Source organism: Puma concolor, chromosome B1 (genome assembly GCF_028749965.1).
Source record: "Puma concolor isolate L17-30 chromosome B1, mPumCon1.1.hap2, whole genome shotgun sequence".
Taxonomy (NCBI): Eukaryota; Metazoa; Chordata; class Mammalia; order Carnivora; family Felidae; genus Puma; species Puma concolor.
In genome coordinates this window covers 206,669,723-206,690,264 of record NC_141670.1, presented here as the reverse complement: position 1 = coordinate 206,690,264, position 20,542 = coordinate 206,669,723, and the positions used below count along the sequence as shown (strand labels likewise).

General features: G+C 60.2%; 1 protein-coding gene, 1 long non-coding RNA gene and 1 other non-coding gene across 4 annotated transcripts in view; 2 read left to right on the top strand and 1 right to left on the bottom strand.

The window, feature by feature from the left end:
* NSD2 (nuclear receptor binding SET domain protein 2) overlaps positions 1–20,542 on the top strand; it is an 88,094-nt gene that overhangs the window by 67,170 nt on the left and 382 nt on the right. For both annotated transcript variants that reach the window (XM_086705626.1, XM_086705627.1), the window contains 12 exons: positions 1,819–1,950; positions 2,314–2,437; positions 3,397–3,597; positions 5,243–5,422; positions 5,769–5,925; positions 6,055–6,260; positions 7,639–7,742; positions 8,977–9,246; positions 10,111–10,227; positions 18,220–18,361; positions 18,485–18,591; positions 19,570–19,774. In XM_086705626.1, coding sequence (XP_086561752.1) covers positions 1,819–1,950; positions 2,314–2,437; positions 3,397–3,597; positions 5,243–5,422; positions 5,769–5,925; positions 6,055–6,260; positions 7,639–7,742; positions 8,977–9,246; positions 10,111–10,227; positions 18,220–18,361; positions 18,485–18,591; positions 19,570–19,774 — 1,945 coding nt within the window. The remainder of the gene's footprint in view (positions 1–1,818; positions 1,951–2,313; positions 2,438–3,396; positions 3,598–5,242; positions 5,423–5,768; positions 5,926–6,054; positions 6,261–7,638; positions 7,743–8,976; positions 9,247–10,110; positions 10,228–18,219; positions 18,362–18,484; positions 18,592–19,569; positions 19,775–20,542) is intronic.
* Positions 15,423–18,224, bottom strand: LOC147582154 (uncharacterized). The gene is made up of 3 exons (XR_015250653.1): positions 17,531–18,224; positions 16,079–17,084; positions 15,423–15,724 (listed from the first exon to the last, which is right to left on the bottom strand). It is a non-coding gene; the product is annotated as an uncharacterized LOC147582154 (long non-coding RNA).
* Positions 17,985–18,111, top strand: LOC112859199 (small Cajal body-specific RNA 23). Its single transcript, XR_003223498.1, has one exon.

Below are 20,542 nucleotides of genomic sequence, written 5' to 3'. Positions count from 1 at the left end.
TTTTTTTGTAAAGCTTTAAATTTGTTCCGACCACATTGAAGGGAAGAATGTGGGTTGGTGGGCAGGGCACTGGGCTCGCTTTCCCTGAGCCCCTGTTGAAGGCCCTTTCTCTGGGCCTCGGTTCCTCGTCAGACGGGTCAGCCTTGGGCTGCCCTTTGACCGGGGCCACGAGGTGTGGCTGGTGTTCCCAACGCCCCGGGCTCCCCAGCACCCCTAGCGTCTCAGACCCCGCCCATCCGTGACTCCGAATACGATGGACATGTTAAAATTGGGGTTTGAACGCAGAGGGTGTTTTTTTTTTTTTTTTTATCAAGTTGCCTTCTTTCTGGATGTTGATGATAAAGGAGTAAATGTGCTGAGCTGATAGGGAGGGGCACCATCTGGCCAGCCTGGGGGGCAGGGGAGACCTACTACTGTGTGAGACCCCCATAACTTAGTGTACGTTCATGCCGCTGTTTCTGTCTTCCTGGAAAAGGTGAGGAACTGGAGTGTAAAGGCGGCTTCCTCCTGAGACTGTGTTACTGCGGGAGGGGTCAGCATAGAGGAGCAAGGGCGGAGAGCTGGGCCCGACCTCCTGCCCCCCCCCCCCCCCCCCCCCCCCCCCGCCAACCGATGCACACACCAGCCAGAGGCAGCGTGTCCCTCAAAGACCAGCCCGCTAACACCAGCTCTAAGTGTTTTGGGGTGTTTTTCTGTTCCCTGTAATTTCATCGAGCTAAGTCTGGAGGAGGTTAATTGATAAGACTACAGAATTGGGTGGGTTGGCTGGTGGGGTTTGTTCTGTTTTGTTTAATTGTGGCCCGATTTTAATTTCTAGCTTTGTAGTCATTGGTAAACGGCAGGCCTATATATAACATAATTACTTGTCGTGGTTATCAAGGTATACAGGAAATGTAGTTTATACTTCTGCTGTGTTGAAAAACTCAGTATTCAACATTCCATTTACCTAACGTCAAATAAATGCTAAATGTGTTTTTAGGTGTTTTTTTTTTTTCAGTTTCAATTTGGTATAGAAGAATATTTTTGTACTAAAGATTTGATTTCTATTTAGAGGTTTCTTGCTCCTCAAATGAAGGCAAGACGTTGCATACAGTGATGAGAGGGAGGCTTTAGCCTGGTCTCCTTGATCCCTGATGATGAAGGGGGATGAAATACGACCGGGATGGGGCGGGGGGTGGGGGGGGGGGGCTTTTGTTTGCTCCACGATTGCCATGTTTTTCTCCCAAGGCTTTCTCTTGGGCTCACGCGTTACCAGAGCCGGCAGGTTTGACCTTGCCTTCGCCTGCTTACCCGTCCGGGGACCACGGGCGGCAGGCAGAGGGCAAGTCGGGACGGCCCGTTAGTCGCGGCCCACTGCGTGTGCTGGCGGCTTCCAGGAGCGGCCGGGCCCGCCGTGCGGAGGCTCCCCTCCTGCCCCCTCACTCTGGCTCTTCTGGAAAGTCACTGGGTGCTGATCTGCTTCTCTTACTGTGAAAAGCTGGGCCGTAAGCGACTGGGCGACAGAGGTCAAGATTCCCAGTCCCGGGCCCGTCCCAGGTCACCTGCTGGGGCACGTGGGGTTTTCACCAGTTCCTTCCTTGGTCAGGATGGCAGGAACGCGAAGACACGTGCCTCTGTGCCCCTTCTGCCCGCGCGGAGAGGGCGAAGTCCGCTTCTGAGCCTCCGCACAGTTACAGTTCGGTCGACCCGCCGCGCCCTCCCAGGAAACCGTGGGCACCGGGCCTTTGCGGCCAGGAGCTGGCAGTCGGGCGGCAGCCAGGCAGGAGTCGGGCCGCCTCCGCCCGCACTGGTGACCTGTGCCGCCTCCTTCGCCCCCAGGTGTCGGACGGCCCGGGAGACGAGCCCGCCGAGTCCCCGTACGAGAGCGCCGACGAGACCCAGACCGAAGCGTCCGTCTCCTCCAAGAAGTCTGAGCGGGGCGTGGCCGCCAAAAAGGAGTACGTGTGTCAGGTGAGGGGTCGGCCGCCGCTTGCTTTTGTCCTTGACCCGGGCCCGGGCCCCGCACTCGCGCCCGCGGTCACACGGGCTTCTGTTGTGAGGGCGCCGGGCCGCGGGGGGACCCGGGACCTAGCGCCCCGGCCGGGCTCGGGCATCCGCGTGAGGCTGTTTCGTGTCACCGCCGTGTGGCGACGTGTGGCGCACGCGTGTTCCGAACGTGCGAAGTCGGGCGTGGACGGAGGAGGCAGGGGAGCCGCGGGCGGGCCGGGGTGGGGGGGGGTGGGGGGGGGAGGGGGTCGCCCGGGCTCAGCCTGGCCGGCACCGGGTCCTCAGTCCTCACCGTCCTCACCGCCGCGCCTCCGCCCCGCCCCGCAGCTGTGCGAGAAGCCGGGCAGCCTCCTGCTGTGCGAGGGGCCCTGCTGCGGAGCCTTCCACCTCGCCTGCCTCGGGCTGGCCCGGAGACCCGAAGGGAGGTTCACCTGCAGCGAGTGCGCCTCAGGCAAGTTCCGCGGGCGCCCCTCCCGCCCCCCCCCCTCGGCCCCCCCCCCCCCGCCCGGCGGGTGCGCGCCTCCCCTCGGGGTCCCCACGGTTCGCTCTCTCCAGCGTGACGCGCTCCCCTCGGTGGCCGTACCGAGAGGTAGAGCGGCGTAAGGTAACCGGCAGAGTGACGGAACGGGCTGTCCTGAGCCCCGCGCTGGGAGGCGGCCGGCGTGGGTGCCCCGGTGTCAGAGGGCCCGGCGTTACCAGTACAGGTGAGCTGGCCGGTCAGTCCCAGGACATGGACGTTCACGGGAAGGTGGGCTTCCGTAGACACGCGGCGTGGACCTGAACTCCGGGGTCAACGGCAAGGACGTGCCCGTCCCCGAGCGGCCACGGCTTCCTTCTGCCGCACCGCTTCCTTCGCCAGCGCACTCTGGGGGCTGCTGGGAAGAGGGGCCGCTCAGATGCGGCCCCTCCTGTCCACACGCAGCCCCGAGGGCCTCCTGGCTCTCGTGGGCGCGTGTCCTAGGTTAGGAAGACACGTGGAGTCTTCCCGAGTCCCTCCAGTCCCAAGCCAAGGCCATCCGATGTGACGGCACCTCGCCTCTGCTGCCTGTGGTTGGTTCTAAGTGAAGGTTCGCTGTACTTGGTTGATGGCTCAGGAGGGAGAGCAAAAGCTTTCCTTCGGAGGAATGCCTGCTCTCCGGCTTCCCGCTAATTCGAGGGGGCGTCCCCACCTCAGCCGCCTCCTGCTCAGACTTCCTTGTCCTCCGGGGAAGCTGGAGCCCATCTCACGGCAAGGTAACGGCCCTGATGGTTGGGACCGTTTTCTGAAGCGTGCTCGGACCGGGCACCGAGGTCCGAAGAGAGCCCAAGGCCTCGGCCGCACGGGCCGCCCCTGACGGGGCTGCTGGAGTTCGGTGGCTCAGGGACGACAGTTTAATTCTTGTTCCCTGCCCCTCTTTAACCGTCTGCTAGGGATTCACTCGTGTTTCGTGTGTAAGGAGAGCAAGACCGACGTCAGGCGCTGCGTCGTGTCGCAGTGCGGGAAGTTCTACCACGAAGCCTGTGTGAGGAAGTACCCTCTGACCGTGTTCGAGAGCCGAGGCTTCCGCTGCCCCCTGCACAGCTGCGTGACCTGCCACGCGTCCAACCCTTCCAACCCCAGGCCGTCGAAAGGTACGGGCGCTCACGGGAGGCGGGCGCGGTGGCCGAAAGGTCTGTCCCCAAAGGCCTTCGGTTTTTCTTCGGAGTGGCGGTTGTCTTTCTGTTACTGACTCGACACTGGCTAGCAGGGTTTTTCTCGAGAAGTCGGTAAGAGGATCCGCCCTGCCGTGCCTTCTTCCTGCCCTCCGTGTCCTCCCGGAGCCTCCACTTTAGGAGGGGGGCCTGTGAACCATTCTGATAGGTTCTGTTTGTTCCAGTTTTTAATTTTTAAAAAAATTTTAAATTTATTTTCAAGAGAGAGAGCATGAGCAGGGGAGGGGCGGAGAGAGAGCGAGAGAGCTGTCTCCGAGCTCCAGGCTCGGAGCTGTCAGCACAGAGCCCGAGGCGGGGCTCGAACTCACGAACCGCGAGACCATGACCTGAGCTGTAGCCAGATGCTTAACTGACTGAGCCTCCCAGGTGCCCGTATGTTTGTTCCAGTTTTAGTGCTTCTTCAGTATATGAGAAAAATGTTCTATTCATCTGTTCATTTAGAGGCAGAGAAAGTGAGGCTGGGGGGGAGGGGGAGAGGGAATCTCAGGCAGGCTCCGTGCTTGATCTCACGATTGATCGTGACGTGACCTGAGCTGAAAGCAAGGGAGTCGGACATTTAACCGACTGAGCGACCCAGGCGCCCTGAGGAAGGTACTTTAACATCAAGTCGTATCTGCCTTATTTCGCGTTAGGTGTGTGGGATTGAGGACGGCGGGCTATCTGTACTTCTGACACCGGTGGTTCTCAGCCGTGGCGATGTTGCTTGCCAGGAACACTGGGCCACGTCTGGGGAGACCTTGGGGGGTGCAGATTGGCACCCAGTGGGTAGAGGCTGGAGCCGTTGCGAGACGCACTACAGGCCCCACGGGCTGGCGGTGCCTGGGTTTATCAGCCCTGCTTGACCTTATTTAAGAATGTGGCGGGGCGCCTGGGGGGCTCAGCGGGTTGAGCGTCCCACTTCCGCTCATGTCAAGATCTCGCAGTTCGTGGGTTCGAGCCCCGCGTCGGGTTCTGTGCTGACAGCTCGGAGCCTGGAGCCTGTTTCAGAGTCTGTCTCCCCCTCTGTCTCTGCCCCTCCCCTCACTCATGCTTCGCCTCTCTATCTCTCAAAAATAAATAAACTTTTATTTAAAAAGAAAAAAGAGGGGCGCCTGGGTGGCGCAGTCGGTTAAGCGTCCGACTTCAGCCAGGTCACGATCTCACGGTCCGTGAGTTCGAGCCCCGCGTCGGGCTCTGGGCTGATGGCTCGGAGCCTGGAGCCTGTTTCCGATTCTGTGTCTCCCTCTCTCTCTGCCCCTCCCCCGTTCATGCTCTGTCTCTCTCTGTCCCAAAAATAAATAAACGTTGAAAAAAAAATTAAAAAAAATAAATAAAAAGAAAAAAGAGAGAGAGAGAATAAGGCATTTTAAGTGATTGACAATTCTCTTGATGGTTTTGAAGCACCTTTGCCTGGGGGAGATGTGTTTTTGTAACATCTATTAAGTGTTCTTTCCATCCTGGTTACTGCTTTCGTCAAATACTCCCGAGTTTATTTCAGCGTGAATTTTCTAAACGCGTGGGGGGCTCGGTCGCCTCTCGCCGCCCTGCTCGCTGTCGGGCCTTCAGCGCGTGTCTCTGCCCCCAGGGAAAATGATGCGGTGCGTCCGCTGCCCCGTCGCCTACCACGGAGGGGACGCTTGTCTGGCGGCCGGCTGCTCCGTGATCGCTTCCCACAGCATCATCTGCACAAGCCATTTCACTGCCCGCAAGGGGAAGAGGCATCACGCTCACGTGAACGTGAGCTGGTGTTTCGTGTGCTCCAAAGGTGAGGGCTGGCGCCACGGCGGGCGGCCAGGGCGGGCTGCTTCTCTGGGTTCCCTCGCGTACAGCTCTCGCAGGTAACCCCTGGGGCCTCCGCGCCCGCCCTGCTCCGGGGGTGGGGACGCCCCCGATGTCTCCCAAGTGCTCCCGTGCCGGTGTGCGCCGTGACGTTTCTGAACTCACGGAGGCCGGCGCGCCGCCGGAGGGCGAGTTCCCCATGATGCCAATAAAACGGGCTTGTTTCGTTGCGCCCCGACGGCCGGCCGTGGTTAGGCTCGCGTCGTGGAGCGAGGGGCGGGGTGGCTGCGGGTCGGGAAGGGCCAGTGTGAGCCGCTCGCCCTCCCTTGCAGGGGGAAGCCTGCTGTGCTGTGAGTCCTGCCCGGCGGCCTTCCACCCCGACTGCCTGAGCATCGAGATGCCCGACGGCAGCTGGTTCTGCAACGAGTGCCGAGCCGGGAAGAAGCTGCACTTCCAGGACGTCGTCTGGGTTAAACTGGGGAACTACAGGTGTGAGGACCGGAACCCTGTCTGCCTCCTTGTTCACTGTGTTCTTTTCACTTTGCAGGACTGAAAGCGCTGAATGACTGTCACTCTGTCTGAAGAGTCTGTGAACCCTGTTTTTAATATTTATAATAGATGGTGGCCGGCAGAAGTTTGCCATCCCAAAAATGTTCCCCCAAATATTCAGAAAATGAAGCACGAGATTGGAGAATTCCCTGTGTTTTTCTTTGGGTCTAAAGATTATTACTGGACGCATCAGGCGCGAGTGTTCCCGTACATGGAGGGGGACCGGGGCAGCCGCTACCAGGGGGTCAGAGGGATCGGAAGAGTCTTCAAAAACGGTACGGACATTTCCAGGCGGAGCAAAACCGCACTCTCGGGTACCTTCTGCTAACCCTGATTTTTGTTGTTTGAAAGTTTGGTTTCTGTAGAGAACACCAGGCTAAGCATTCTAGCCGTGCTTTAAATTAGGAAAACATAGGTTTGCAGACTGATTTGTTGAGGCACAGGATAAAATGTACTCCCGAGTAACGTTTACAGCATTGGTTTGGGATTAATTTCACTCACATGCATTGGAAGCTCTATTTTTATTTAAAAAAATTTTTTTAAGTTTATTTTGAGAGAGTGAGCGGGGGAGGGGCAGAGAGCAGACAATCCCAAGCAGGCTCTGCAACGTCAGTGTGGAGCCCGACGCGGGGCTCGATCCCACGACCCCGAGACCATAACCTGAGCAGAAAGGAAGAGTCGGTCTCTTGACCGACTGAGCCCCCCCCCTGGTGCCCCGCAGTGGAAGTTACTTAGAAGAAGTTATTCCAGTGCTGGTTTACAGAGCTGTCTTCTGCCTTGCCTGTTATGTAAGATAGAAATGTGGAGAAGACTTTGCCGCCGCCTAGACCGGGTGCCCCGGGAAGGGCCAGGTGTGGGTAGGTAGACAGGTGCCCCGCTCTCTGATTCCACAGCCAGGGTGACTGACGGGATGGGAATGCCACCGCCTGACTGGAGGAGGTGGCATTTACTCGGGGCCGAGAGTGAGTGGGACAGAAGGGGGACTTGGCGTGCGTTCGGCTCGTCCTAGTCCACGGAGGGCGGGCGCATCGCGGCCGGTGGCACGTGGGGGTGGCTGGGTGGGCTGTGCTGACAGACCGGCGTCTTGTCTCCTGTGGGCCTCACGCACGGCGGAGAGCAAAGGTCTGATGAGAAAGATTTTCAAAACTCGTAATGAGATGACAGATGTTGAAACTGAGACTTAACGTGCTGGAGTCCGCTGGCGGGTAGTGAGGTCAGACTTGAGTCCTGGGGGTCAGGGTGGCCCCAGCACGCAGGGCGTCCTCCGCCCTCGCTCGAGCCCGGTGCCACCCCCGCCCCCTCCCAGAGGACGTGTCCTCCCGGGAGGATGTTAGATCCCCGTGGGCAGTGAGAGCTGGAGCGTCAGCCTCCCAGAGAAACCCGCCCTGGGCCTTCCTGGTGGCAGGTGGCACGGCACAGCGCCTCCCAGGCCTCCTCGGCCCGGCGCTCTCTGAGCATCTTGGGTGGAAGACCCTCGCGGCATTTAAAGCACCCGCCCTGAACAGCGTGCGCACCCCAGAGCCTCCTGGACACCGGTAACCGCACTTGGCGGGACACGGAGGCTTGCGTCGGCCGTTTAGACGCAGAGCCTGTAGGTGGAGGTGTGCGTTTAGTAAACCTCTTACTCACGCTCACATTTCGTGGACTTTTTAGCACTGCAGGAAGCCGAAGCTCGTTTTCGTGAAATCAAACTTCAAAGGGAAGCCAGAGAAACACAGGAGAGTGAGCGCAAGCCCCCGCCGTACAAGCACATTAAGGTGACGGGGGTGGGGGGCCGGGTCAGGGGTCACTGCGGGGACCGTGGGTGGGCCCTCCTGCCGCGGTGGGTAAGAGGGCTGCCGTGAGCAAGCATCTGTCTGCAGCCCCCGTGTGGACCGCTGCCTGAGGTCACGGGCAGAGAGCAGGTGCAGCCACTGCCCAGCGTGTGTCCTTTCTGGGGGGGCGGGGAGGGCGTGCAGGCAGGGCTGGGGGGGGGGGTCTCCGCGGTTTTGGGTTTTGCCCTCGTGTGAGGCTCCAGCCGGGAGCCCGTGAGGCACGGGGGTGGTGGCGGGCACGCCGTCGTCACCCGGCGCTGGGGACGAGCTTGGATGAGAGGTGGCCGGCCCGGGCCGGTGCTCGGCTGGAACGTGGCTTGGTCAGCCGGAGCCCTGGAGACAAAGCGATGTTCCCGCCGTAGAGGGTGTGGATGCCGCACAAGGACTGCGGGGGTGGCCGTGCTGCCTCCGGCGAGCCCGGCAGTCCCGGCAGGGAACCTGGGTCCCCACGTCCCCACGGGGTGGGAGGGAGAGAGGTCCAGGAGCTCCTCACAGCCACGCTGGGTGAGCCGATGTCACCGTGTCCTGCCGCCTGGGGCCCGGCAGCCTCTCAACACAGTGTGTCAGCTGCCTTCTGGCCGCTCAAGGCCGCGTCTTTGCTCCTCAGATCCGGGCGGTGCGCCCTGTGTGTGCGTGTGCAGGTGACACGTTCTCTGGGGCTAGTGTTTCCTCAGGGATGACTTCGTGGAAATGGAGCTCCTGGGTCAAACAGCTTGGGACCTGAGGGCTCCTGAGGCGGGTTTTCAGATCGCGCTTCTGTGTTTCGCTGTCGCGGCCCAGCAGTGAGGAGGCCTTTGTTCCGCCACGTTTCCCCTCGCCTTACTGGCCTCTGCTTCAGTCCCTCTTCCCCTCTGTCTGTGGCTTTGTGGTTGGGTTGCTCTTGTGCTGTCACCGTGAACCGCGAGTTTGCCAGGGCAGAGCCTCCCTGGTCACCTGCCTGCGGGTCCCTGCTACAGGGACCCTGCCCCATGCTCAGCACGTGCTTGTGCGCCTGTCTTCCGGCAGCCTGGCGGGGCAAGCGTGGACGAGGGACGTGAAGTGACGGGGGGGTGGGGGTGGGGGACCATGCCCCTCCCCCCCCCCCCCCCCCCACCGCCACCCTCCTCTGGAGCGTGGGGACCGGCGGGAGGCCGGGGTGCTTGCTCTCTCGTCTGACGCGCCCCCGTGTCCCCGGCAGGTGAACAAGCCCTATGGGAAAGTCCAGATCCACACGGCCGACATCTCTGAGATCCCCAAGTGCAACTGTAAGCCCACCGACGAGAACCCCTGCGGCTTCGACTCGGAGTGTCTGAACCGGATGCTGATGTTCGAGTGCCACCCGCAGGTGTGCCCCGCGGGCGAGTACTGCCAGAATCAGTGCTTCACCAAGCGCCAGTACCCCGAGACCAAGATCATCAAGACTGACGGCAAAGGGTGGGGCCTGGTCGCCAAGCGGGACATCAGAAAGGTGTGTGCCGAGCCCCTTTCCTTGCTTGCAAGAAATCCTGGGCCGGCTGGCGGTTTACGCTTGGATATGCTTAGTACGCTTTTGCACGCACGTAAGAACGGGGTTTTTAAAAAGTCTGAGTTACTACGGTTGAATGTCGTAAAACGTTACGTGCGTGCTGTCTAGCAAAGTAAAACTCAGCAGGCCCCTGACTTGGCCTCCACTTCGGATTTTGGTGGTTGCTCTATGACAGGAAAGACTGTGAAGGAGCCCTGCCCTGGATGGGCGGCCGTTCCGTCCGGGGCAGCGCGGGACCAGGTCGTCCGTCAAGGCCACAGGCCACACACGGCCTGCCCATGTCCTAGGCTGGGCAGCCGGAAGTAGAGAGGCAGCCGGAATTGGCTTATGAGGCCAGGCTGTGGCCTGGGGGGCGGCGGCGGCCTCAGACCCCAGGTCTGGTTCAGGGCCGATCCCGGGTGAGAGCAGCGGCTCTGAAACGCGCACGGCCCCTGAGGGTCTGGTTCCACTGCCCGCCTCGGCGGCCAGTTCCTCCGGGCTCTCGCCGTGTAGACTCTGCTAGGGAAGGCGAGCCGTGGCAGCCGGCCGTGTGGGAGCTTGGGGTGTGCCGCCAGGGTGCCCAGAGGCAGTGGCTGCAGGAAGCGAGAGTTAGGGTGCCGCTTTGGGAAGGACGCTCGGGTGAACTGTTCCCTGACAGCTGAGTATGGAGTCGTTGAGGTAGACCTGAACTTCCAGGGACTTGGGAAGACGCGCCCCGGACCGCATCGTGACGTGCGCGTGGTGCCGGCTCCGGGCGCTTCGGGCGCGGGCTCCTGCACCCGGACCCCGTTGTTCACCACGGTCACGGTCTGCTGTTCCGCCTTCCAGGGAGAGTTCGTGAATGAGTACGTCGGTGAGCTGATTGACGAGGAGGAGTGCATGGCGAGGATCAAACATGCACACGAGAACGACATCACACACTTCTACATGCTCACCATAGACAAGGTAGTGCTGCCAGCTCCCCACGGGCCGTGTGCTGCGCTGTGCCCCGGGGCCACAGGCCTGTCTGTGGTCCTGTCCGCGTGGCCCGGTCTTCAGACGTTTATGCGTTTTCTCCTGAGGGGCACGGCGTCTTCTGGCAGCTGCCTGAGGGCCTGTCTGCGTGAGGGCGTCCTGGGGCCGCGTGCGTCCGCTGGTGCGTGCACAAAGTACCAAACAGGCCGGACCGAGGGTCGGTGAAAAGAGGAGAAAAGATGAGGAGAGTTACACGTTTTCGGCCGCACAGCCCAGGTGTGCAGTTTGCAGGATACGTCGGCCAGAGGGACCGATGTCCTTGGGGCAGGGGCCACACCGCCCGTTTGCCAGTGGGGGTGAACGGAAGAAGGTGCATCCGGGACGCTCACGGGTTGGCTCCCGCCCGCCAGGACGGCCCCTCCCGGGTGTGTGCGCGGAGGGCCGCTCTGACCCCAGGGGCGGCCTCTGTGGTGCCCGAGCGCCGTGCGTGGGGAAGGCAGTCACGGGGCTCGTGTCCGCTGCTCGGCCTTGAGGCCGTCGTCCAGCAGGAGCCGGTGGCTACCGCGAAGGATGGCCGGAAACGAGGTAGAAGATGATCACGCACCAGGTTAGGATGGTCCCAGGGACCTCGCAGGGTCGTCCCCAGGGAGGCCGCGGCCCCACCACGAGGAGACGAGGCAGATGCCGCGGTCCGTGTGTGCTTCCTGCCGGGACCCTAGACCCTGGGGCTGGGATGCCGGACGGGACCCCCTGGAGACCGTGCGGGAGACCCCACTGTGGACACGGTGCCGTCCCTGACGGCTAAGTGTCTGCACAGGGAGCTCCTCGGGAGGACAGCGTTGACGTGTCCGAGGAACTCACTGGCAGAGGGTGAGGGAAGGAGCGTGTGCGCGGGCACCTCTGCGGGCTAGGTGACGAGGAGAAAGCAAACGTGTGAAAGTGTCAGTAGGCGGCGTGTCCGGGTGAGAGGTGCGGGTGTCGGCCGTAGCATTCCGTTTTTCTTCCTGTAAGTTTGAAATCGCTCAAGGTGAAGGAATTGGTTAGAAAGGTGAGGGTCCTGCACTAGAGGGGGGCGGAGCTCCTCCCTGGGCCCGTCGGGGGGCACAGTACATCCGGAGCTCCTGCCGGAGGCGGGTCCGGCAGACCCCACAGGCTGGCAAACAGGGGTCCCGTGGTACAAGAACACCCAGCCGTGGATGGGGGAGGACCGACTGCCCACAGCACGCGTGTAGGGTGGCAGGTGAGGGGCAGAGAGCCCGCTTCTCAGAAGCAGGGGCGAGCGCGTGCAGCCTCCGGGGGCCAACCCTCGCGTGGGGACCACTGCCAAGGCCTGCTGGGAGGCCTGGCGGGCAGCTGGAGCTGAGGCACCCGTGTAGACCCCTCAGAGGGCTGTAGTCCTGGGCAACGGGCCCGTACGCTTGGCCCCGAGGGTAGCGGATTTAGGCTTCCCACTGCCACCCCCCTCCCTTTTAGACGGTAGTGGTGAGGGAGGTTGTTTTATTAGAAGTTTAACACTTGAAACGCGTGTCTTACCAGGTTTTGGAGTCAAAATGTAAACCACTCGTGTGTCGTAAGAAATGCCAGTTTCATCATTTAACACACACATTGGTCCCTGAAATTGCTGAACCCTAATAATTCACTTAGGCTCCCTGACTGAAGAGAAGATAAAGCCAAAGACCCACGAGAGAGAAACAACTCATACCTCACGTCACGTCCTTGCCATAAAAAGAGTGCAAGTCCCACTTCAGCGCTTACGGGGCCGTGGAACAAGATGTCCTTAAGCAGGACCTTCACAAAGTCTCAGCTTTTGGTGAGAGCCAGAAGTAGTAAGACTGAAGTCTGGCACCAAGTCTTCAGTGAGCGTGTGAGAAACGGCCGAAGCCATTAAAGGAGACGTGGCGATCACGCCTCACACCGAGAGCTAACACGCAGTCGTCGAGATGAGCCCAGAAGGCGGCTGAGGAGACGCTGGGCAGCCACAGGGCAAATGGCTGGAGCGGAAGCCGGGACCAGAGAGGCTGTCGGCCGTGGCACGGGAAGGGAAGATGAAAACTTTGTCGGAGAGGCCGGGAGACGCAGAAGGCAGACATGTTCAGATGCTCCAGAAGGAAAGACAAGAGAATGGGGGAAGGGTCATGTGGCAAAAGGATTTTCTAGAATCTGATGGAAACTGACCCAAGTTTTGAATAGCATAACTAAAAATAAACGTATACCTAGAGATGCTATTAAAAAAAAAAACACCCAAACATAGCAAAGACATGTAGCAGGGACACCAGAGACTGAAAGTGGCAGAGAGAGGAGCACGTTCCAGGAGCGACAGCCAGACAGTCAGACTCCTCCACGTGTGACCCACGGCCAGAAGACACGGCACAGAGTGGCAGGTGGTAGCCCCCGCTCCACAATCGAGCACCACCGAGGAAGCAGAGTGAGCTTCAGAAGTGACCTGCGAGACGCAAGCAGGTGTGGTGTGCATGCGAATCCATAGTGGGCACACCTGTACGGGTCTGGCCGCCTGGCACCGTGGGAACCACGGTGGTGATTGCTGGGCAGGAGGGGCTGTGGTGTCAGGGGCAGGGCAGGCTGACGGCCCCAGCGGGGTTAGAAGTGGTGGCACGGAGCCATTGCGAGCTGCTTGTTTTGTGTGGATGCGGGGGTGAGGTCTCACCAACTTTCCACTTTGGCAAAGTATACATGTTAAAGCTACACTGAAAATTACTAAATGAATAGAAACAGAAGGTGTGACTTCCAAGTCGTCGACTGAGTGGAAAGGAGCATGAGGAAAGTAGACAGTGAGGTAGGAGGGGGGTAAAAAGAGAAAAGAGGGTAATTAGAAAGCATGGGTTTAGCTCAGCTGGTTGTGTGCCCAACTCGTGATTTCAGCTCAGGTCATGATCCCAGAGTTGTGGGTTCAAGCCCTGCATCAGGCTCCACAATGAATGTGGAGGCTGTTTGGGCCTCTCTGTCTCTGTCTCTCTCTCTCCTTCTACCCATCTCCTCTGTTTTTTCTCTCTTAAAAACAAAAAACCATGCACGGGACGCAAAAATACACGTGTGGCAATGATCACAATAAATGTAAATGGCTTAATTTATAAGACTAAGGTTTAGACTGGCTAAAATACAGGAACCGGATATAAAAAAAAATTTTTTTTTAACGTTTATTTTTGAGACAGAGAGCATGAACGGGGGAGGTCCAGAGAGAGAGGGAGACACAGAATCGGAAGCAGGCTCCAGGCTCTGAGCTGTCAGCACAGAGCCCGACGCGGGGCTGGAACTCACAGAGTGCGAGATCGTGACCTGAGCCGAAGTCGGACGCTTAACCGACTGAGCCACCCAGGCGCCCCAGGAATCTGATCTGAAGCTCTGTGACTTATGTATTAAGAATGAACTAGAGGGGTGCCTGGCCGGCTCAGTCTGTGGAGTACGGGCCTCTCTGATCTCGGGGTCATGAGTTCAAGCCCCATGTTGGGTATGGAGATTACTTTAAAAAATTAAACAAAAAAAGGAAGCAGAAAGCTTGTAAGTGTACTAGAAAATTAAAAACTTAGTAAAGGCTAGTGCAGAGAAGGCTGTTCGTAGTACATTAGCATCAGATAAAGTAGACTTTGAACAGCCACAGCAGCCAAGGAGGAGGCCTTAGTAGGGTCCTCACTCCCCTGCTTACTGGGTGCAGTTGTGGGGGTGGAGGAGACCCAGGGACTCAATGCGTATCTAACAGCTTGGAGAGATCTTAAAAGAAGGTCAATGAAGAAAACGGGAGACAGGAGCGGACCCATGGTGCAGCAACAGGAACCTGTAAACATTAAAATGCATGTAGGACTGTGGTAGGAGAGGGTGGCTGCTCGCTCCCAGAGCAACAGCAACAAAAAGTATATGGAGTGCGTCTTTGGTGGGGCCTGGAAGTGCCTTTGTCAGAAGAGACGAAGAGCCGTCTGCAGGTGGCACCTGCTGGGCAGCAGCACTGAGTCTCGGAAGGGGGCAGCGGAGACGGGAGGTGTGGGGGCTCCTGGGAGGCAGGAGTGACGGGCTTGGGAAGGGCCGTCTTCCGAGAGAGACAGAGAACGTGCCCGAGACAGAGCACGTGGCGCACACTCCCTGAGTCCAGCTGCTGCGGGGCCCCGGCGCCCTCCGAGCGGGGTGGTGAAGGGACCACAGGAGCCGCCTGTGGTGGAGAGAAGCCACTGGGACGGCTGCTGTCACAAAGCACTGGACTTGAGAGAGTGAGGAGTCAGAGGAGGCCGGACGGCAGGCAGAGCTGAGTCGGGAACGCAGGGGGCGTGGGGTGGAACAGGAGGAGACCGGCATCTCCCAGCAGAAGCTTCAGCTGCCCGGAGCGCGTGGGAGCGCGGGGCAGACGTGGGACAGACGCGGGGACTGAGCAGGACGCGGTGGGGAGAGAGCGGGGAAGGACGAGACCAGCACAACACAGGGCACGGGCCGAGGACAGTCTCTGCGTGACCACGGGCGCTCCGGACACCGGAAGGAGGTGAAGACGGTGCTGTGTTTCCGGGAAATCCATCCAGAATGGCCAGCGTAGGAAATATTGTATCAAAATTATGGGTGTGACAAAACCTTCTGGTAGCCAGACGAAGACACTGAATTGCGTACCAGGGAAGAGAACGAGGCCGGCTTGCCAGCTGTGGACACAGAGCTCCGCGCCTGAGCACAGAGGGTCAGCTCCCACACGGTGTTCAGGAGAAGAGAGGGCCAGAGACCAGAGACCCTGCGGCCAGCTGAGCGGTTCGTCAGGGGCAGCGGCTACAGGGTAAGAGGCTCGAGTGTGAGGCGCGGAGCCAGGAGACTGTCCGGGAGCACAGCGTGCTTGGGGTATCGTGCCCAACGCAGGGAAGGGCAGCCCAGGTCACCTCTGGTGGGAGCCGGGGATCGGAGCCGGTAACTCCCAGAGGGAGACCGAAGGTGGCCGAGCGGTGCTGGCGAGGTGGGGTCACTGAGGCCATGGTGGCAGACCCGTGGGTGCCACACACGGCTGGAGATGCCGGGCTGCTTATAAAGGGTGGTCGGGAGGACAAAACTCCAAATTGCCAACAGGACGGGGAAAATTGTAACGAAATCCGCATTACTTCGCGGTGAAAGGCTTAAGAGGCCTGCATGCAAACAGAACGGGCTGGTACGTTAGACTTGTGCACGGCGTATCGTCCTGTCTGTAAACAGGGAATTGAATTGACTCGCCTGTTTAAAGATTCCCCGAGTGCCCCGTAAAGCAAAGCCTGCTTCTCTGCTGTCCGTAGAAAGAAAGATTCTGAAAGCTGGAGTGTAAAGTCGCGTGCGGGGCAGGCGGCCCCTGTCAGGTGAGGTCGGACTCCGGCCCCACCACGTCCGGGGGCTCAAAGGAAGGCCTCGATGGCGGCAAGGACCCCTTCGTGCAGAGCGCGTGCCCGGCGCCACATCCCTCGTGCGGCAACAGGGAGGCCAGGAGAGGCTGGGGGAGCCGGTCTGCCATGCGTCCGCCTCCGAGGCAGAGGGAGGGGCCCTGGACAGACAGAAAGAACACGGTTAATGAGGGAACTGAAGTCAACGCACAACTTCAGCAGTTAGCAAACAGCACAAGTAAAAAGCCACGTCCGTCCCCCTCCCCCCGCCCCCACGGTCCCCAGTACTTTCCAAAGACACACCCCCTCCCCCTCCCCCACCGGCAGATCCCCCCAGGCCCGGCCCAGTGATGGGGCAGAGGGAGCGGGCTTGGGGCCCACAGGAGGGGAGGGTGCGCCCCTGAGAAGCACCGCCCCCCCCCCCCCCCCCCCCCCCCCCCCCCCGTCCCCCAGGAGCGCAGGGGCCTTCACAGCCCAGGACTGACAGACGCAGGAAGGCACACCCCCACTGTCACCTTAACGAGTGCCGCGGAATCCTCTGAGGCTGTGTAAGCCCCGCTCCCTGAACACTGGGAAACCGGGAAAAGAAAGGAGTTTCTTCCAGTTTGGTGAAGCTGTGAAAATCTGTCCCAGACTCTCGGCCTGAGACGGCTCAGGAAGGAGACAAGATGCTGTGGCTGCTGCTCCTGACCCCGGACACGGCGGCATGGGGGAAGGCTCAGGGACGACCTGCGCACCGGCGTCAGGTCCCCCCCACACACGCGGAAGCACTGGCGACAGCTCTCCCGCGGGACACATGAGAGGACACGAATGAACGAGACACGGCTCCGTTTCTGGTTGAGAGGAAATGTCGTCACAATGTGCGTCTTCCCAAACGTCAAATTGCCATTTGACGCGAAGATTAACAATTTAAAGTAAACGTCGGGGCGCCTGGGGGGCTCAGTCGGTTGAGCGTCCGACTTCGGCTCGGGTCATGATCTCACAGCTCGTGGGTTCGAGCCCCGCGTCGGGCTCTGTGCTGACGGCTCGGAGCCTGGAGCCTGTTTCGGATCCTGTGTCGCCCTCTCTCTCTGCACCCGCAGAGCACTCTGTCTCTCTCTCTCTCAAAAATAAATACAAACGTTAAAAAAAATTATAAAAGTAAATGTCGATGGGCCATCTAGAAGAGCCCACGCAGACGGCGAAGCCCGCAGGACTGAACGGCGCTCACCCACGCTCTGTGGCGTTCCCGTGAACGGTGTGGCCCAGTCTCAGCGGCAAGTGACGGGGCGGCAGACGACAGACCTCTGGGCAATGGTGCCCCCTCACTGCACTCACAAGAGGAGATCTTCCAGATGCTGTAAGGAACCAGGAAACACCGGAGGTCTCTTGTGTAACTTAGGGGTTTCTCTAGAGAAGGCTGTGTGAGGCTAGTCGAAGACCCTGAACGCATAAAGTGAAGGATTAACAAAATCAGTTGTGTAACACTGGGCAAGTTTTGAGCGAGAAAAGGTACCATCAAGTTAAAAATCGAGTGTCGTCCTAGGAGAAAGATTTGACACGTAGTTACCAAGGGTCTGGTATCCAGAACATACACACACGTGCGCGCGCACACACACACACACATAGGGAGGGAGCTGCAGATCACCAGGTCGCCCAGGGATGCTGGCCCTCAGCCCTCAGCCAGGAAGTGCACCCTGGAGCCCTGGGGCCGGTGACGCCGTGGAAGCTGTGGGGCCAGGGCCTCCACCGCTGTGGGAAGGAACACCGTGCGGGCCGTGAAAGGCCCCTATGCGGAGGGAAAGGGCACACTGCAGAGCAAGCCCGTTCTGATCGCATTTCTGTATTGAAAGGAACACCTGGTGTGGGTGTAGATCGTGTATTTGCACATTTGTTCACCCCATTCACACAGAGCTTTGCACAAACTCGTGACCACAGTGCTGTATGTGCCTGATCTTAAGTGCCCTCCTCCCCCGTGCATCTCTTACCTCGGCTGCCCTCCTCACGGGGCAGGGACCTCCAGCCGCACCGTCCCGTTGCTGGACGGTGATGGCGTGTGCACGAGTGCTGCGTTGCGGGCTTGGCCCCAGGGCAGGGCCACGGCGTGCACCTGTTTGTGGTTTTTCGCCAGCGCCGGCTGCTTTAATCAAACCCGTTCCTGCGGTCACCGAGTGCGTCCGGTTCCGTTGTCCTTTTCGCCTGCGTTTCCTCCACTGCTTGGCAATGTGGACACCTTCCCAAAGTGCTTGCGCGTCTGGGTCAGATCTTCGGGAATCGTGTGGTTATATTCTTTGCTCCTTTGGAACCGGGGTCCTGTCGTTTGTGTCCGTCGATGTGAGTCTCTGGCGGCTGTCAGTGGTGACACCTTCCCGTCCCTCCTGGCTTGTCTGTCACCTGCTGGCTGGTGTGCGGAAGCGCCTGCCGGCTGCCCCGTCCTCACCGGGACTCGCTGGGGCTTGGTCCTCGCCACGTGGTCCTGACCTGCCCTCCGTGAGTGAGAGAAACAGAGAACTGGTTTGGGGGCATCCTGTCCCAGCGGACACAGGAGACCACGGTTTCCAGTACAACATCGTCGGCCAGTGGGAGAGACGGTGAAAATTCCCTTTAAGAAGGGCATGATGGCTAAGGGTCACCCCCGCGTTTAAATGCGACTTGAAACTTGAGTTGTACCTTACAGGACCGGATAATTGATGCTGGCCCCAAAGGAAACTACTCCCGGTTCATGAATCACAGCTGCCAGCCCAACTGTGAGACCCTCAAGTGGACGGTGAACGGGGACACTCGCGTGGGCCTGTTTGCCGTGTGCGACATCCCCGCAGGTACGACATATCCGCGGGCTCCCCCGAGGCCGTGACGCCGGTGTGGACGTGAGCGAGCAGGAGTGTGTGTTGTGGGCCTGACGAACGCGTTTCCAGGGTGGCCGCGTGTCTCTTCTCCCCTAGGGACGGAGCTGACCTTTAACTACAACCTCGACTGTTTGGGTAACGAGAAGACAGTCTGTCGGTGTGGGGCCTCCAACTGCAGCGGGTTCCTTGGGGACAGACCAAAGGTAAGGTCACGGATGCCAGCCTTTCTGACGTCTGCGGACACGTCCGTCCCTTCTTCCGGGCTGGCGGGTAGCTTTGGCGGGCAGGAGGGGTCCCTGCGGGGTGTGGGCGGCAGGGCTCCGGGCTCCTATGGCTCACGCGGCCGGAAGTCTGCAGCCAGAGCGCCGTCCGGGCCTCGCTCTGTCCGGAGGCTCTGCTGGCTTCTGGCAGTTTCCAGCCGGCCTTGGCGTTCCTTGGCTGGTGGACGCGTTACTCCCGTCTCTGCCCTGATCTGCACAGGGCCTTCTCCCTGTCTCTGTGTCCCTTCCTCTCCTCGTGAGGATGCCAGTCATTCTGGATTAAGGGCCCGCCCTGCCCCAGTAGCACCTCATCCTAACGTATTACATCTGCATCAACACCGTTTCCAAGGAGCATCCCGTTCTGAGATTCCGGGCAGGTCATGAATTTGGGGCCCACTTACCTGCCTGCCTAGGCCCCCAAACACGGGGGGATCACGGGCATCTGGCCCGGAGTTGGGCTGTCCACGGGGGTCTGCCGCTTCAGCCGAGGGCATGATTTTGTTTCTCTCGCTCACAGTGCGGTTCTTACTGGAAAGAGCGAGGGGCGCATCCCGTGGGGGCGGGGCCGCTCCGGGCCCGTGCGTCCCGCCCACAGATCCGGGAGGCGCCGACAGCTGCTACTGCAGAGGCTCTTGGCAAAGCTGGTCCTCCTCGCTGTGCTCAGTGGTCACCCGTGGGGCAGAACAGGCGTGTGTGTGTGTGTGTGTGTGTGTGTGTGGGATGAGCCCCACCCCCCCCACCCCCCCCCCGAGGCACACGCCTGGTCCCCGCGCGGTCTTCTCCAGGCGAAAGCGTCTGCAGAGTCCCCGGAGATGCACACACCTGCACCACGGCTCTTGCGCTCCCTCTTTGTGGTTCCTTTTGTTACTGCTTTGGTCCACGCACGTCTCGTAAACAAAGCGCGTTTGTTTCTCACTTTAGACCTCGACGTCCCTTTCTTCAGAGGAAAAGGGCAAAAAGAGCAAGAAAAGAACGAGGAGGCGGAGAACCAGAGGCGAAGGGAAGAAGGAGTCCGAGGATGAGTGTTTCCGCTGTGGGGACGGCGGCCAGCTGGTGCTGTGTGACCGCAAATCCTGCACCAAGGCCTACCACCTGTCGTGCCTGGGCCTGGGCAAACGGCCCTTCGGTGGGTGAGCGGGCCCCCCCGGCGGCCTTTGGGGGTCCCTGTCGATGGCTCTCCTCTCCCGGTCACAGACTCGGTGACTCAGGTAGCGAGGCCCGGCCCAGGGAGGTCCGTGCACGGAGTCAGGGTCTGCGGCGGGCACGGCCGTGGAGCCCCTCGGACCGCCCGGAGCGGGGCTTGGGCCAAGGTCCCGCGAGTGGCTGCCGAGCCAGGGCTGCCGGCGTGGGAGGGGGGCCGGGCTCCGGGCGCAGAGCTCTGCCCAGCCTTGGGTGTCGTAGGAAGGGGGCCCCCGGAGCCAGCCTGGGACGCGCAGGGCCGGGAGGGGGACACGGGGCGGGCTCCGCCTTGTTCTCAACAGCCTCGCTCTGGAGGGATGACGGGTGAGGGTGTGACATGTTAACTTGTCCAGAAGCGAAACAGATCCTCATGCAAACCAAAATCTATACAAAGGGAAGTCAAACACGTTTGATCGTAAAAGAAAACAGATCGTGTGCAAAAGATGACAGAACGAGACTTTCTGGACAGACGCGAGAGGGAAGTGTGCAGGTGACGGGGTGGTGACCCCACTGAGCAGCAAGCTGGTGCAGATTAACGCCGGAAAGATCAAATCCCCAGTAGAAAGCCGGTCCAGGCCACGGCGAGGTCACAGAGAAGCCGGAGTGCCAGCGGGGCCCGGGGGTGGGCCACGTCCCCCGCCGGGCCGGCCCGCCTGGCCTCTGCTCCTCTCCACGTCAGCTGGGGAAGAGCGGTGTAGTCTCTGTTCGTCTCACC